Here is a 16045-nt window from a genome sequence, read left to right as displayed (position 1 = left end):
TCAGCAAGTCAAAAAACACTGAATAAGTGGAACAGTCAAACTGACAAAATGGGCATAGCACATGAGAAATAACTGCTTTTTTATCTCCCGGGCTGAGACCTCATCCACAGCGGCGGGGATGAGGGGAGGCTGAGAGAGCGACCAATCAGCTTTTTGTTTTAAGTTACAGGGCTGCATTCAGGGGGGACACAGGAGTCAAGTGCTTTGATGACGCTGCAGATGCTGCCTCGCTGTGCAGTATGAGGTCAGTTTGTTACGAGATACTCTTTAGGTCCCTCGTTCAAATGCTTCCCGGTGAACCTAATATTCTGCTAACACGCTGGCATCTAACTGCATGACAGATGTCAGATGTCGGGGCGGTACACAATTTCTCACAACAACAAATTTTTTTTGCAGTTACAGTCGAAAGAAAGACATGCATCCAGATAGACCGGGCATGAATGTGCATGCATGCAAGCAACTGCACGCACGCACACACACACACACACGCACACACACACACACACACACACACACACTCTCAGGATTTAAAGGTCATTAGGGATTAAATTGTTTGCCAATTTCCATCCTAGAAAGTGAGTGAAATAATGGGAAGGTGCGGGATGACGGGATGCAAGAACCTCTCTATTGAACCCATCCCCCCAAAATCCTTTTCCAGACCACCACTATTCACCCATTCACCTCCGATCTAATTCAGAGGGCCACAGCATTATTAGATTTTGACATTATTAGCTCAAATAGCAGTGAGGCCCTGTTGTCATTATAAAGCCTTTACTTTCGCGCCGACTGCCAAATCTGTTTTGCACTAGCTACAGACTGCCAAACCCAACAATGGCAGATTAGTGAAGCCCTTCTCCTGTTGCAGCAGAGGTTAATATAAAGTGACAGGGCTAAGTCCGCTCCGATTAAGTATGCTGAGAGATATTACAGCAGTTTGTTACATCAGATCGTTATTGGATTAAACAGCATGCACAACAATGAAAGTTTAATTTTAATTTTCGGCAGGAATATAAAACAGGCTCTGAGAGTGCTCTTGTCAGAACAAAGGCAGTATTACAATACCTTCTTGTTTTGCTTCCCCCTTTGCCATTACTGGAGTGGCAGACATGGAAAAAAAGGTAATGATGGTAAGTGAGGGTGTCAACCTTGCATACACCTTTAGTATTTAATTTTTCTTCCCAACTTAATCCATTATTTATAAACTAAATAAATTCAAAATAGCATTTAGGAGCACAAAACCAGTGAACCCAAACATGGGAGAATAGGTGTCAAAAATTCTAAGAGCTTTTTAACTTGCTGCCTCCTCACTGTAACATTGCTCATTGGTGTGGTCATCCACTGCTGTGCTGCACGCAGAGAGCGCCCTGTCGGCCAGCGCATTGTTAGCTCTGCCAGAGGTCACTGCACCTGACCAATAAGCTGTTCTTAATCCTAACAGAGCCATCCATTATCCCATCCAATTTTTATGACCCTCTTCTTTATTAGATGAGCTATCAGCTGTCCATATCTGGCAGAAATATGAACTCCCTCATCTGGGCTCCAACACTCCCCGTCTTCCCAGAAGGCGGTGGTGCTCTGGGCCAGGTACGGCGTACCTGAAGCCCGGCCAGGGAAGCAGGGGAGGGGCTGAATTTGCCAGTCTCCTGGGGTATTCCCCACTGTCCCGTTACCTCCGATAAATCTCAGTGCTTTACGATTAGGTACATAAAATGAGTCATAGATCTGGACGGTAAATAAGAGCTTGTCAGTGGGGCTGACGCCGGCCCAGCTCCTCCTCCACCTCCTCCTCTGCCAGATAGTCCCTCTGTACCCCGGCCATCAGACTGCTGCTATTGAGCTGGGGCTAAAAAGGCTCCAATAAATAAGCCTGATATTTCCCTCAGGACGTTTACGGTGCCACCCAGAAGCATGCTCGCATACGCTGAACAAACAGAAAGCCATGCAAGGTTTAGATTCAGAAATAGGACTGTCTGGATATTACAATGGTTTATTCCTCGTGATCTCCAAAATGGCAATGCGCTCTTTGTTTCTAATTACTTCTCGAAGATAAAAAGCCAGGAAGTCAATGGATCAATCTCAAGTATATCCAAACTGTATGCAGGACTCCAAGACACTGATGTCTTTTAATGGACCTTCAATCCATACTCGCAATTAACCATGCAAAATCCCCCATTAAGTAACTCCACTTACAGTGTATTTACTCTGGTGCTGTTTGGGTATTTTTCAGAGTGTGTCTTCCGTGGGTCTGAGAGAACAGCAGTGAGATGACCTAAGGGAGGAGCGATGGTCTCCAAATGCACTAACACAATGATGGACACTTCCTCTGCAGCGCCAGCTAATCATTGTTGCCGATTCGTTTACACTGGTCCAAAATGACTCCCTGAATGACCGCCTTTGCATATTAAGCAGACAAACAGACAATAGGGACACACTGTTGGAGGACATGAGAGGAACTAAACACCAGCAGCGTCATGATAGTCTGGGGAACAGTAGACTCATAATATGTACAAATGGGAATGCACTGGCTTGATTGATAGCATATTAAACAGAATTGTGCTACTGCTTATCCGCTGCACATTTTGACAAGGTACCTGCAAAACTATTTTCAACATACATCAGCACCTATTCAGCATAACTGCATATAAAGTACATTGCATCTCTCTGAACCAGTTAGTGAAAAAAGGAGGCTATGAAGAGAAAGAGGTCTGGAGAGGAAAGCACAGAAAGTGCATGGCTACAGGCATGCAATCAGCTAAGAATTCAAAAGCTCGCCCAGTTTGTACAGTTCTATAATCAGAGAGCAAAGAAGGAAAACAACGCCACCGGCACGGCAGCACAAAGATTCAAAACATTTTCATTAGTGAGCAAAAAATAAGTACTCCTTAGTGAAAGTATTGCTTCTCTTTGCATAAGGTTGACAAGGAAGATTAGATTTTGAGGGCAAAGTTTTCATATCACTTTGTCTGAACTATACAAAAACCCTTCTTGCTAGTTACACCATTTTTATTTCTATTTTTGGGGTGGGGGTAGTTTTTTCAACATGTTCCTCCATTGTCAGTCAGTCGGTGTGAAGTATCAAAAATGTGAAAATAATTTAAATTCACAAAATAGAACTGTCACAGTAGTTGAAATACTTCAGGGACCCTTGGATTAGTTTTGTGTTAATATAATTCAACATCAGTCAATTTAACCTCTATTTTCTATTATTTTGCTGATGTCCCAGGGTTCTTCACAGAAAACATGGCTTAGTATCAGTGTCATTCAAACAAAATGAGATTTAATGGATTTTATCGAATGGATTTTTCAGAACGGTGTGCTTTTTATACGATATACAAACTAGCAGGCCAGTTGTGCTGAATCCTTTCTTTTCTGTTGAGGTGAAGAAAAACCTACCAGTCTATTCAAGACTGCTCAAGGGTTTTCTTTGTTGCAAAGCAGAGTACAGGCCACAAAGTGAGTTGTGAAAGTCAGAAATCTCAGCACCTGGCCAAGTAATCTCCTAGTCATTGGTATTGACCCACAACCCTATCAAACCCTGCAGATATATTATGGTCATTTTGTGCTATAGGACAGTAAATATCTTACTTATTGCACCTTTAAAGACCCCTTCCCTGCCTCTTTAGACTACAACTGAAGGAAAGCATTTATATATTTGAGGTGCTGGCTGACATCATTATTATTTCCATTCTGTTCATGTGCTATATGGGTAATATGTCATTATGTCATTATCCAAGACAATATGTCCTGCCATTATGTTATTATGCCATTATATCATTATGTCTATATGTCAATATGCTATTATGTCATGATGTCAATATGTCATTATGTCAATGTCATGAAGTCAATATGTTTATATATCATGATGTCAATATGTCATGATGTCAATATGTTTATATATCATAATGTCAATATGTCAATATGTCATGATGTCATGTCAATACGTCAATATGTCATGATGTCATGTCAATACGTCAATAAGTCATGATGTCAATACGTCAATATGTCATGATGTCAAACGCCAATATGTCATGATGTCAATACGTCAATAAGTCATGATGTCAATACGTCAATTTGTTATGTCAAACGTCAATATGTCATGATGTCAATACATCAATAAGTCATGATGTCAATACGTCAAGTCAAACGTCAATATGTCATGTCAATACGTCAATAAGTCATGATGTCAATACCTCAATATGTCATGATGTCAATACGTCAATATGTCATAATGTCAAACGTCAATATGTCATGATGTCAATACGTCAATAAGTCATGATGTCAATATGTCATGATGTCAATACATCAATATGTCATAATGACAATATGTCTATGTCAATATGCAAATACATCATATCATTATGCCAATATGTCATTAAGTCAATGTGTCATTATCTCATTTTGTCAATGTCATTATGGCATGATGCCAATATGGCATCATGTGGTAATGCCAATATCTCATTATATCGTGATGCCAATATGTCATTATGCCATACTGCCAATATGTCATTATGGCATGCTAATGTCATTATGTCATGATGCGATTATGCCGATATGTCACTACAGTATGTGCAATATGTGGATTAAGATTTGTGCTGTCTTTCTTTCTTTCTTGATTTATGTAATGTATATAGAGAGAGGACATAATTTATATTGTTTAGCATTTTGTTATGATGTTTATAGTGCCCCAAGTCTGTTGCTGCTGTGACAATTGTATTTCCTTCTGGGATAAATAAAGTATGTACAGTACATATGTATATATCTATCTATGGGAGAGAATATCAGAATACCCAAACATATCCAAAATGTGCTCTTTCTGTGTGTTTTGCATTTAGTGTGCTGTTTTTGAGATAATGGAAAGCTAGCTTGTACTGTCCAATAAATACATGCAGTGTGCTTAAGCTTACTGTTCCTTTTTTCATAAGAATATTCCTTTTAAAATCCTTTTAGACGAGCCACATGACGTGTATTTTTAAAGTAGCACAGGATAAGTGGTATATCTATCAGTATAAGTAACCTATTTTTGCAGTGTCATATGCATTGATTCATCTTTATGACTTTGTTAAATTGATCCACCCACATCAGGACAGGAAATAATGGATTTTAAACCAATTATTGTCACACCATTTGACCTTGTTTTCTGATACATTTTCCTGTTGTTATAAGGACATTGCATTAGTAATCCTATTATATGTATATTTCAAAAACAGACGCTTGCGAAATAATAAGAATTTTAAAAGGGCAATTACAGGTTTTGCTTTTTTGGATGGACTGTTTTTGAGAACTGCTTGGGACAGTCCCACCTCATGACTTTCAGCACTCTTATACTGTATGCCAAAATCATGTTGCTTTTGTATATTGGAGCAAAAGCAATACTGTTACTTCTACCAATTTGCATAATTAATATGGCCTTCATGTTTAAAAATATCACATTTTTGCTGCTTGGAGAAAGGGTATCATAATATTACCCACCTATCTGATGTACTACATTACACCAACTGTCTACCAATGTTTACCATTAGATATTATCCCATACTGATGGAACAGTTTATATTTCAGAAAAAACATCACCTGTAAACTTAAGACAGATGTACTGTACCCTGTACACTGTATGTAAACAAGTTGTACAGAAAAGTGTCCGTTCATTTGTGCTCTTTAGAAACTGAAGTATCCTTGAAGTGATGCACAAAGAATATTTGGGGGGTGGGTGTTTAAGAACCAGATGTGTAAAAATAAGGAACACTCTGAAGAAGGATTATCTCCTCATAATTCTGCCTACGTATCGAGTCATAACTAGACACTGTCAGCAGTTGTGGAGAGGTTCTGAACATTAAGTTTATGGGCTCCTCATTATTTAACATGTTAGGGTCTCCCCATAGCCCAATGAAAATTTGATGGCAGTATTACAGCTAGTTTGTTGGCTCCTCACTCCTACTCACTACTTATGTGCATGCAAATGGGTAAGAGAAGGCTCTCTGGACAGACACAAACGCACACGAAAAGACATTAGACTAATCCACCTTTCTGCTCTGATGTATATAAATATTCAAGACTGATCTTCCAAAGGGCATGATCAGAGTGCGATGGATTTGCTGTGGCCTTGGTGGTGGTGTTGTTGTTGCAGACATGCATGAAGAGGCCAGACCCCTGCCTGGATGGGCCAGAGACTGCAGTGGTGCAGTGATCTGAGCTGGCCGTTTCCTGCCTCTCCATCTGCATACAGTAAAAAACAAACATTCCTGTAAATAAAGACGGCTGTCCAGCAACTGTCTTCCCAGCGACAATGGTATTGACCGTAGTCAGATGCTCCGCTGATTAAAAATTGATCCATTTCGAAAAATCTAATCAACTGAACAGGATTCTCTCATACGTGGGGTGGGGCCGGGTGCGTTTGGGGGGTGGAGGGGGCGAGCAGCTGCTGACACAGAGAGGCAGACCTGTTATTAACCCCTGCACCTCCGCACGGCCCCCTGCACCCTGCTCCCCAGTTCACATCCCCCTGTGCCCCGGGACTAGACACGGCCCAGACGGCCTGAATTATTCAGCAGTCTGGGAGAAGCTCTGGCCACTTGGCCTATTAATGCCTGCCAGTGGAGGCTAGTGGCTCTAATGGCCAGTCCAGAGGAGCCCCAGGTCCCAGTGGACGGGAGGAGCGCTGCTAACGCTGGGCTGCAGGGGATGTGAGAGCGAATTCATCAGGGGCCGAGGTCACAGCAGGTTAATGATGCCGCGCGTCTAGACGGACGCCGGACTCACACCCTGCCCAAAAGGCGCTGGGGGATGGTGCTCGCATGCACTAATATTTTTTTTTTATCTCTGAAGGAGAACCAGCTCCACAATATGAAGTCTCTGGGCGTATTTATAAAACCCCGGCATTGTTGACTTTGGCCATGATCCGCATTTGACCTGAGGTTTAAAGAAAACAATAACAACAGAATGCAATGAATATCAGCAAACTCAATGATATGACTAGACCTCCCATTATATTCAGGTAGACCAACCAACTATTTAAGGCTAAATGCAATAGAGGTGAAGGCACTATTTATCACTAATGGATAAAATGTGGAGGCACATCTGAAAAAACATTCTCAACAGAAAGATTACAAGATCGTCTACACAACCCACGTCTGATTACTCACAACCCCTTATCATTATCGCACAAACAATCCCAGCAGCTTGAGAGGGCCCTCAACTCTGGCACAAAGTCACTCAGTAATCAGGGCATCTCCCCCAGAGAGGAAGAGGGACGAGGCTCGGGGTGGGGCGCTCTTTTGGGAGCAGCCTCGGTTGCCATGTGTTCTGTCACCTTGGTGATCATGTGCATCCGCTCGGTGTTTCTAAGGGTGTAAACACAATAGTAAACACAGGCATAAGAGAAAATGACCCCCCTGGGCAGAGCGCAGATGATCCAGTCAACAACAGAATACATGATATCGAGTCAATGTGGCACCTACCTGGAGGATTCCTCATACAGAAAGCTCTCAGACAAAAAATAATCATGGCTACACCAAAACACTCGGTCATCATTCAGCGTGAGGACAAGTGCATTATAAAGTCCAGACAGAGAGGCTGAGGAAGGTATTCTTATTATCATCCACTGGAGATTTATGCACTTCAAGGTTGAGTTCTTTGAGAGAGTGTGCTCGATAAGTCTGATGAAGCGGAATGAGTTTAGCCTTCAGTAGGTGCTATCTGTACTCAACTGCCCGCCACAACACACGCTCTTCCCTTATCCAGGATCTGATGCCAAGCACATTTACCGTTGAGGTCAACATCGCTGCCATGATTGAACCAAACCAAGGGCATCCCATGGGAGGCTACAGAAGGGACACAGACACACCCCTCTCCCATTTACACAAATGTAATTTCCACAGCTCCCTCACTCAAGGTGACCATGCACATAATTCAGAGATCCACATTGGCCTTCCTGATGGGCTCATCACAGCAGGGCGAGCGGACAATTCTCCATCTGCATTCACAACAAGTCGGCAAAAACATGCAGCGAGAGGAGCTTCTTGAAAAATACGGGACATTCATTCCGACAGCCATGTAAAAGTGTGGAAAATGTGCGGACCCAGCATAGAAAATTATTTTGCTTGGCTGCAGCTAAAAATCATATGCTTGCTTATCATAAGGAAACACTGTATCACAGTCTAAATATTGGGACTGCATTAATAGTCAATTTCATAATTTCCATATAGTATCCAGCTAGAATGAAATACTGTGAGTAGCAAACATTCCAGTGAGGTCTGTGGAGATCAGCTGGGGTGAAGGGCTCAGGAGAGCGCAGAGGACTGGCCATTTCACATGTGGGTCCCCTAGTGTGTCACACAGTAATAAAGGCGTTGGGCCGCAGGTTGACACCCCCCTATTTCGGTTCCTTAGGCTTATTCTTCCTCCAGCCGCATACAGCAGAAGCCTGGAGCAATGTTTAGCTAAACCTGCTGGCCTACGTAGGCAGGGAGAGTCCCCAGAGGGCTGAACAATCAGACAATTTCAAGATCATGAAGCATTAAACCAATCCCGGCAGGGTACACTAATTAAACAGCCGAGCCCGGCACAGCCAACCAATCCCCACAGAGCAATTAAATCCATCCCCTCTAAAACACTGTGGAACCTGTCTGGGGAAAACCGCCGAGGAGTGAGAGAGAGAAAGAGGGAGAGATGGAGAGAGGGGAGGGGAGAAAATATCATAAAATTCATCTGGAAAAAAAAAAGGAAAAAAAAACTATAGGGGGAATGCAGTAGGAGGCTAACAAGGGAAATTGAAAAAGGAGAGACTCAATTCAGTTCTTTGTTCTTCTCTGCCTTTTTTGCATTAAGATTCAAAATGCCTGAACAATCCTTTTCTTTCAGCTGAGGATGGGGAGTCTGTGACCACATTATAATGCAAAAATAGTGACCCTGTTGCGATCAAAAGTTGCATATTTAATTAAGATTACAAGGTCCGGGAAGCACCGTGAGACTAACGGAAAGACAGAATAGCCTCAAGGCCTATATTACACACCGGCAGAGCTGCTAACACAGTTGCAAACCCTAATCAATACCCCAATGCCCTCCACTACGAAAGTAAATGAACAGGTGACAATGGAGGCATGACATCACTGAGGCTTTCCAAGGAACAACAAAACCAGACAAACTGAAAGGCAAGAGGTGTGGAGGGAGACAGGCGTTTTGGGGAGGAGTGATGTCTGGGATGATACCTCCTGCACAACCCATTAGTTAACACACATAAATGCAGACATTAATAATGGATAGTCAATGAATGCATAGCAAATAGGGCTACCCCCCCCCCCCCAACAATCTTATGGTTAGGTATACAAAGATAGGCAAATGCTCGTGTTGTGAGTGTTATTTTCCGGGAGAGAGAGGCGCGGAGACGGTGCAAGTGTATTTTAGTAGTGTTGGAGAGGAGCTGAAATCGCCAAAGGGGTACGATATGAGCGGGAGCGACTGCAACCAGAGGTGTGGACAGAGAGATAGACTTGCTCTTTTCTCCCCCGACTGAGGCGGCGTATAAATCACAGAGCCCAGCTTCATGTCTCCACTTCCTGTTCCTCTCCATTAAAAATGATAAACTGTACCTCTTGAAGCCACTCGCTCGCTTTAGGGTCCCAGTCTGCACCTTCCTGGTGAAGAAGCGGGAGAGCGCGGCTCAGATTTATTCTATCCCCTCCCATTGTTGGGGATGAATAAGAGAGTAATTAACTGTGTGGGGGTAGCAGCTGCACAAAGACAAGACTGGCTAACACAACAAGCCTGATCCGTCTGCTTTTGCTCTAACACACCTTTTGTATTATTTTGATAAATAAGAGCACATCTGCTTAGTAATAACAAATGCTGTATTAATGCTCAAAAGACCACCGAGAGCCCGTCGTTCTCAGGTCTCCTCTCTTCCACTTAAATGAGGACAAATGGGCCTTACAAATGGGTGGCATGCACAAGCCTCCTATTCCTCCAGTCTAGGAAACACACGCTGTGCAGTGGCACATAATAAGAGCGGCCGGGATCCCCGTAGACAACCTGGAGAAGGGCAGTGAAGCATTGATCTCATGAGCGTGCCGGGCCCAGGAGCACCCTTCACACCGCGCTAACCCCCCGCTACACGACAACCGGCGTCGGGACACACGTCATACAAAAGCCCGGCACTCACACACATATACACACACCAAAAAAAAAAAACATTAAAAAAAACAGCTCTTGCTTTTTTTTTTAAGCCATGAAGGACGAAATGGACAATAGAGGGATGAATTACAGCAAGTGAAGCCCTGCCAAATACAGCTGAGGCAGGCCGGGTAGAGGGATGGAAAGACAGAGAGAGAGAGAGAGAGGGAGGATGGAAGAGAGAGAGAGAGAGAGAGGGGGAGAGAGAGAGGGAGGGCAGAGGGATTCTTTGTAAGCCCAGTAAAATGAACAAGAAAAGACTGGTGCTCAATACGTCTGCAGTGGCGTCAGACAGTCAAAACAAATAAAGCAGGGCCGCGGTGGAGATGCGCGGCTCAATATGGACTTGCTGGGCTGGGGACTGGCTGTCAGCAGGGAGAGAGGACACAGCTTTATACCCATACCGATGAGCCATTACCTCTCCCCTCCCGATGCTTCCGCCTGCCTCGCTGTGAGGGAAGAGGAGGCTGCCCTACCGCCATGGAGCCTTCCTCCAGCAGACTAATGTGTCCCTGAAGTTTTGTTAAAGCTGGTTATTTACTCCTGCAAAGCAATTGCTCCAGCCTAGGGGCAGCAGAATAGGAGAACACACCGCTATGAAAAATCTGGCATCTCTCCGCTATGAAGCACTGTCAACTACCAAGGGGGCGTTCCTGCTGAAACATTAGGGGTACTGGTTTTTGGCACAACACTAGACGAGAGAAGATGCTAAAACAGCAAGCCTTCCAAAATATGAAAATTCCTGACTGTGAGAATTGCAGGCCGGAAGAGCAAAGCACGACGGCTGATAATGACAGAATTATTAGCACGCATTAGCTAAAACCCATCAATGATCAATACTACTAAATCATATGTACACATCATGTCAATAATTTCATCTGTAACTGTTCAAGTAGCAGTTTAATAAGACAGCTTTCAGGACGGTTAAAGTGTGTAATCCCTGATATAGACAGTAACATCATCACACACAGGCTTATCAAACAGCAGTACATATTCTGCAAACAGGAGGCAAAATGACTGTGGATAGGTATGGAAATCTACTTGAAGGAAGGTCAAAGTGATTAAGCTGACATTAATGACAGGCCTAGTCTTTCTGTGAGAATGCTCACCGTAGCTGTCTCTAAACCCATTTGTCATTCTGCTTCCAACGCTGAAGCATCTGCTTTGAAGTCTCTACCACTAATGCTACACAGAGAGGTTAAACAGCTTAATGCTGAAGTCTGCTTCACTCCTCTCTCTCTCTAATGTTCCCTGCGTTTTATGTACCGGGGTTATGGCTCCTGGATTTCACATCTCAATTTACCCCAGATAGTCCTGTAAAAGCTTCCCTCTTTCTTATTTTCTTTGTTGTCACTGTCAAAGGGAAAGAGGGGCAACTCAAAGGAAATGGGACCGTGACAGACATGCCCCACCCATCGATTCACAGAAGCCGTGATAATAATATGAAAGCACGTTAAGAAATGTTTATGTGGCAGGCATGTGCGACTCATGTGATGATGGTGATGAGGCAGCTTTTTACATGTAAATGCTGCACTTAAAGGGCTGAACATTTGAAAAGATCTGACAACATAAGATAAGTCTTGAAAAATTTAATAATGAGCATATAGCATCCACAGAGAAAGCAACTGGAGGTCAACCGTAAAGCTTTTTGTATCCATCACTGCATGTGAGTGAAATAATACAGTCATTGTGATAAATAATACAAGATCTGTAGAGCTCTGGACTTACTTATTCTCCGCTACAATGAGATTATACTGATGCATGTGACATTAACAATATCAGCAAACAAATATATGAAAGCATGAATGAAAGGGAGACAGAGACCGATTTTCACAGCCAATTTGAGATTGCAGGGTTGGTATGGGGGGGCGGGAGCTGCTGGCAAACAGCACACAGAGCAGGCTGGCAGCGGAGGCAGCCAGGCTCACTGGCTGCAAAGCAATTTCACTGTTTGGCAATACTGTTGTCTCTGTGTGTGGATTAGAGCTGACACCAGAGCAACTGAGTCATGCTAAATGTAGTACAATCACAAGCTTTTGTTCCTGATCTAAAACCCCGCTGCCTCTTCGATTCATGGAAGAGAGTGTGGAAACAAGGCTAAGAAATGGTAACAAATAAGCTGAGCATTATTACGCCGTATGAGCACAGCATTGCGACATCACTAAAAACAACAGAGGGATTATGGTACCCAGTCGGTGAAGGCATGGAGCCCGAGTTTTCTAAACTTACCCATGAAAGGAAATCTAAGGGAAAGTTTTAAGCCGTGCTTTGATGGTATTCTCACAAGTCCTCATTCTAAAATGTTTGACGGTCAATTAAAGATGATAATATATGTGGTAAACCGGTGGATTTATGAACGATAAAAAGAAAGTAGTTTCAACTGGCAAAATTAGACAATAGTACTACTGTAAAAAAGAGCATTTCCACCTGGTTCGACCACACCTTCTCATCACCTGGCTCTGCAGAAGTCTTTCTACGGGCCGAATGCTCTCCTGGTACCGTATTGGCCCAGAGTTGTTTTTGGGCCTGGCAGGACCTGGCAGGACAGACCCTGACCCGTCCTTTTCATGCTCGCCCACGGAAATGCCATCTGGCTGGTGTGAATGATTACCGCGGCAACGGCCGGGTGACCTGCAGCCAGCAGGAACCAAGGTCACTCCACCTCAACGCCTCGCACTTTCCCTGCCCTCTTTTCATCAGCCTGCAGGTGAATTATTCATCCTGTACAACTCTCAGGCACAAATCTACTGCACAAACATTTTTAAGAAATTGCACACTCAGTTTATTGTTACAATAACTTGTAATGAGAAAATAAATGTTCCTGTGTGAATTGCTAAAATAAATAGTTTGCAGATGTCCTCCGATACTGTTCTACAGGCTAGATGGTGAAACAAATGTAATGATGCTACACTGCCTGACACTCGCTGAATGACTGAATGAGAAATAAGTGAATTAATTGATTTCTAACACATGTATAAGGGGATGTCACATTTAACCTACAGGCACGTTTGCAGCCAGCGGCTTGCAAGAATATTTATCAGTTGCTTGACTGTCAATAAGACGATGTGATCAAATCCATGCTAGTCTGCTGAGATGTTGGAGGTTTTAGAGTGAAAGAAGTATCATATCATAAAATGAACACTCTTTTCCAACACCGCCACCGTTTTCAACACAGACACGTGTCTAGTTTGGAACACCGCATATTTGTGTCACTTTTCAACTGATCATTAAGCAACACATAATGACAACGCATATGATATTATGTTATGTTGTGTTGAAAAGTAACATAATTGTGTGTTTTCCCAGACTAGACAGATGAATGTGTGGAAAATGACACATTTTTTTAAGAGTGAATGTGCAACACAAGCGTAGGTCGATTTCTCGCTGTTGTTAGCATCTGTGTTTTTGATATGATTTACTTTTAAAACCACCAAACTGATACCTGCTGTGACTATTGTGATTAATACCTGTATAATTGTGTGAGCAGGCTATTTATCACGTTTTTCATCAAACACTGAATTCCTGAATAGCCTTGTTTGCACAGTTATACAGGTGATTGACAAAAGTTTTTTCTTCACTGTGCACGATCACAGCCTAGGCTACAGACTTTGGAATGAGCTTCCCATCTAATAACTCAACAGCAGGGATGTAGTGGGGGTAAACCCCTTGACCTAAACTCAGTTTACCCACCTTTTCATTTGTGGAATAGTTAGCCCACCTTTTTGGGCTGACATAAATCTTTCTGAGGTAAATTCATACTATACATCATAGTAAGTAGTATCAAACTGATGAAAGTTACATGAGGATAGGGTCATTTAAGGGAGAACAAGCATGAATTGACACTTTTCTGAATCATAGATTTTCCTTTATCCTGGTGGTTGCTCGCCTTATGATGATCACTGACTGGAGCTTGCCCAGCTTCATATTATTTACCACTACATCACTGCTCATGACACTGGGTAATGGCTTGGGCATCCTTAAGGGGCAGTTCAGATTCAGCTCTCAGGCCATTCAGTCTCATTTAATAAAAAATCTTGAATCTATACATCTATCATAAATGTTACACCGTCCTATGGATTCTGGATGAATCAGGATAAGAGCTTGATTGCCTGCAATTTTCTGAGGCAAGATGCTAAATGAAGCCACAACAACAATAGCTCCCTCGCCCCTCTGGATCCCAGACTAGATGAGTGGTCCAGCGGCTGGGAGCTGGAATAACACTCGGCCAACACAAGACAACCGAGAACCACCAGATCTGATTTCTTCTCCTCGGTAGGCTTTTCCGAGGGACCCGGACTGCCATGCTCCTGTCATTTCTCATGTTACAGAACATCAGTCATACGGCAGAGACGGTGCCCTTGCGCCGGCCGAGGCTGATTTACAAACATTAGCGGGGAATACAATTACACAGCCCCCCCGGCCGAGCAGCCCTATGCGGCTTCAGGAGAGAGGAGAGGAGGGGGGGAGTGGACACTGAAAACAGCGTTTAGGTTTTCCAACCTTATTTCAACGTTTGGTTTCAGGAATACAAGCGCATAGCCTGTCAGCATTGTGGTTTATAAATCCAACTTTCAACTCAGTGGGTTAAGCTATAGGCTACGGGCACGGCATGTTATTTAATGGAGCTATATAGGTACAGGCTAGGCTGTGGTAAAACAAACTGCTCACCTGCCACATCTCTAGGCTATAAAATGCAAGTATCATAGGCTAGAAACATTTTTTGTACAAGCGAAATAACACTACAGCGCTTCAACGTTGAAAGCCATGGGCTGCAAAAAAGATAGCTCGTCTTTTCAAAAACTAAAATGTTGCACTATCAGTAACAGCTGACGTTTCTTATTGCACAGCCTACCCACAGAGAAAATAACATTCGCATTAAATGTGCGAACAGAACAACTCATGTCAACCAAAAAAAACTTTCTGAATCATAATTCAAACTTTCGCACATGCAAATGGCTCAAGAACGTATTAAAAAAAATGCATAATCACAAGAATTACACTATCGGAATATACTGAAAGATGCAGCAGCAGCGCAACGGTCGTCGACACAAACGGCATAAAACATTAAGCTGGGTGAAAAAAAGTTGTAGCCTACGTCCAAGAACCAAGATTCAGGGGCGCATTAAAAGTTTCCGTGCATGTACAGCGGTGTTTTGTCGCTTACAATAATAGTAAAAAGCAGAAAAGCTAATGTATGTAAACATCAGTGCTGTCCGCGGTGCTGATCCCAGAGCGGTGTGGCTAACAGAGCCTGTGCTGCTCAACGGTCGCTCCACCGCTGATCAATGATTGAACTGAACAAAGGCAGAAGAGGGATCAATTTCTAATAACTATCAATGCAAACACCGCCAGCTTTCGTTGTACATTCACCCAAAACGAGATAACACACATCGGAGTAAAGTAACATGACATACCGCTGGAAAAATACGCCGAGAAAGGTGAGAATAACACTAACCTGAAGCCGCCGTAGATCAAATTTCTTCCAATATTGAAACATCGATCCTACATCGGCGGCCATCTTGGGGGATATTGAGGAGATTTTTTTCAGCGGCTGCAATAAATATGTGGGCTGGATTCCCCCTCGTTAAACAACGTTTACGATTACTGGTCCTACTTTCAAAAAAAAGTAATGAATAGACTTAACACGAGAATCCACCGATATGTTTGGCAAGTCTGCCAACATGTTTGGTAGTAGGGGGGGAAAAATAAAAGATATTTTGGCGAACTACCCCCGGTCTTTCAAAAGTAAAAAGCAACTGTATCCACGCGTCCGTCCTCAACATTAACTGGACAATTGCACTTGATTTTGCTTTGGCAAAGTTATCAATACTGACGTAAAGGCGGGGGATGATCAATACCGTCTGGAAAAGGGAAGGAGATGATG

At 43.1% G+C, this 16045-nt stretch overlaps 1 protein-coding gene across 1 annotated transcript in view; it reads right to left on the bottom strand.

Moving 5' to 3' along the window:
• The window catches only part of cux2b (cut-like homeobox 2b), a 74226-nt gene extending 58547 nt beyond the window's left edge, over positions 1-15679 (bottom strand). The window contains exon 1 of the mRNA XM_071522043.1: positions 15617-15679. Coding sequence (XP_071378144.1) covers positions 15617-15679 — 63 coding nt within the window. The remainder of the gene's footprint in view (positions 1-15616) is intronic.
• Between the last annotated feature and the right edge of the window lie 366 nt (positions 15680-16045).

Source organism: Centroberyx affinis, unplaced genomic scaffold (genome assembly GCF_046629955.1).
Source record: "Centroberyx affinis isolate AG114_WGS23_722 - 3 ecotype Tasmania unplaced genomic scaffold, CSIRO-AGI_Caff_v1 ptg000950l_1, whole genome shotgun sequence".
NCBI classification, from domain to species: domain Eukaryota; kingdom Metazoa; phylum Chordata; class Actinopteri; order Beryciformes; family Berycidae; genus Centroberyx; species Centroberyx affinis.
The sequence above is the reverse complement of the archived record's forward strand: the minus strand, read 5'-3'. Positions and strand labels throughout refer to the sequence as shown.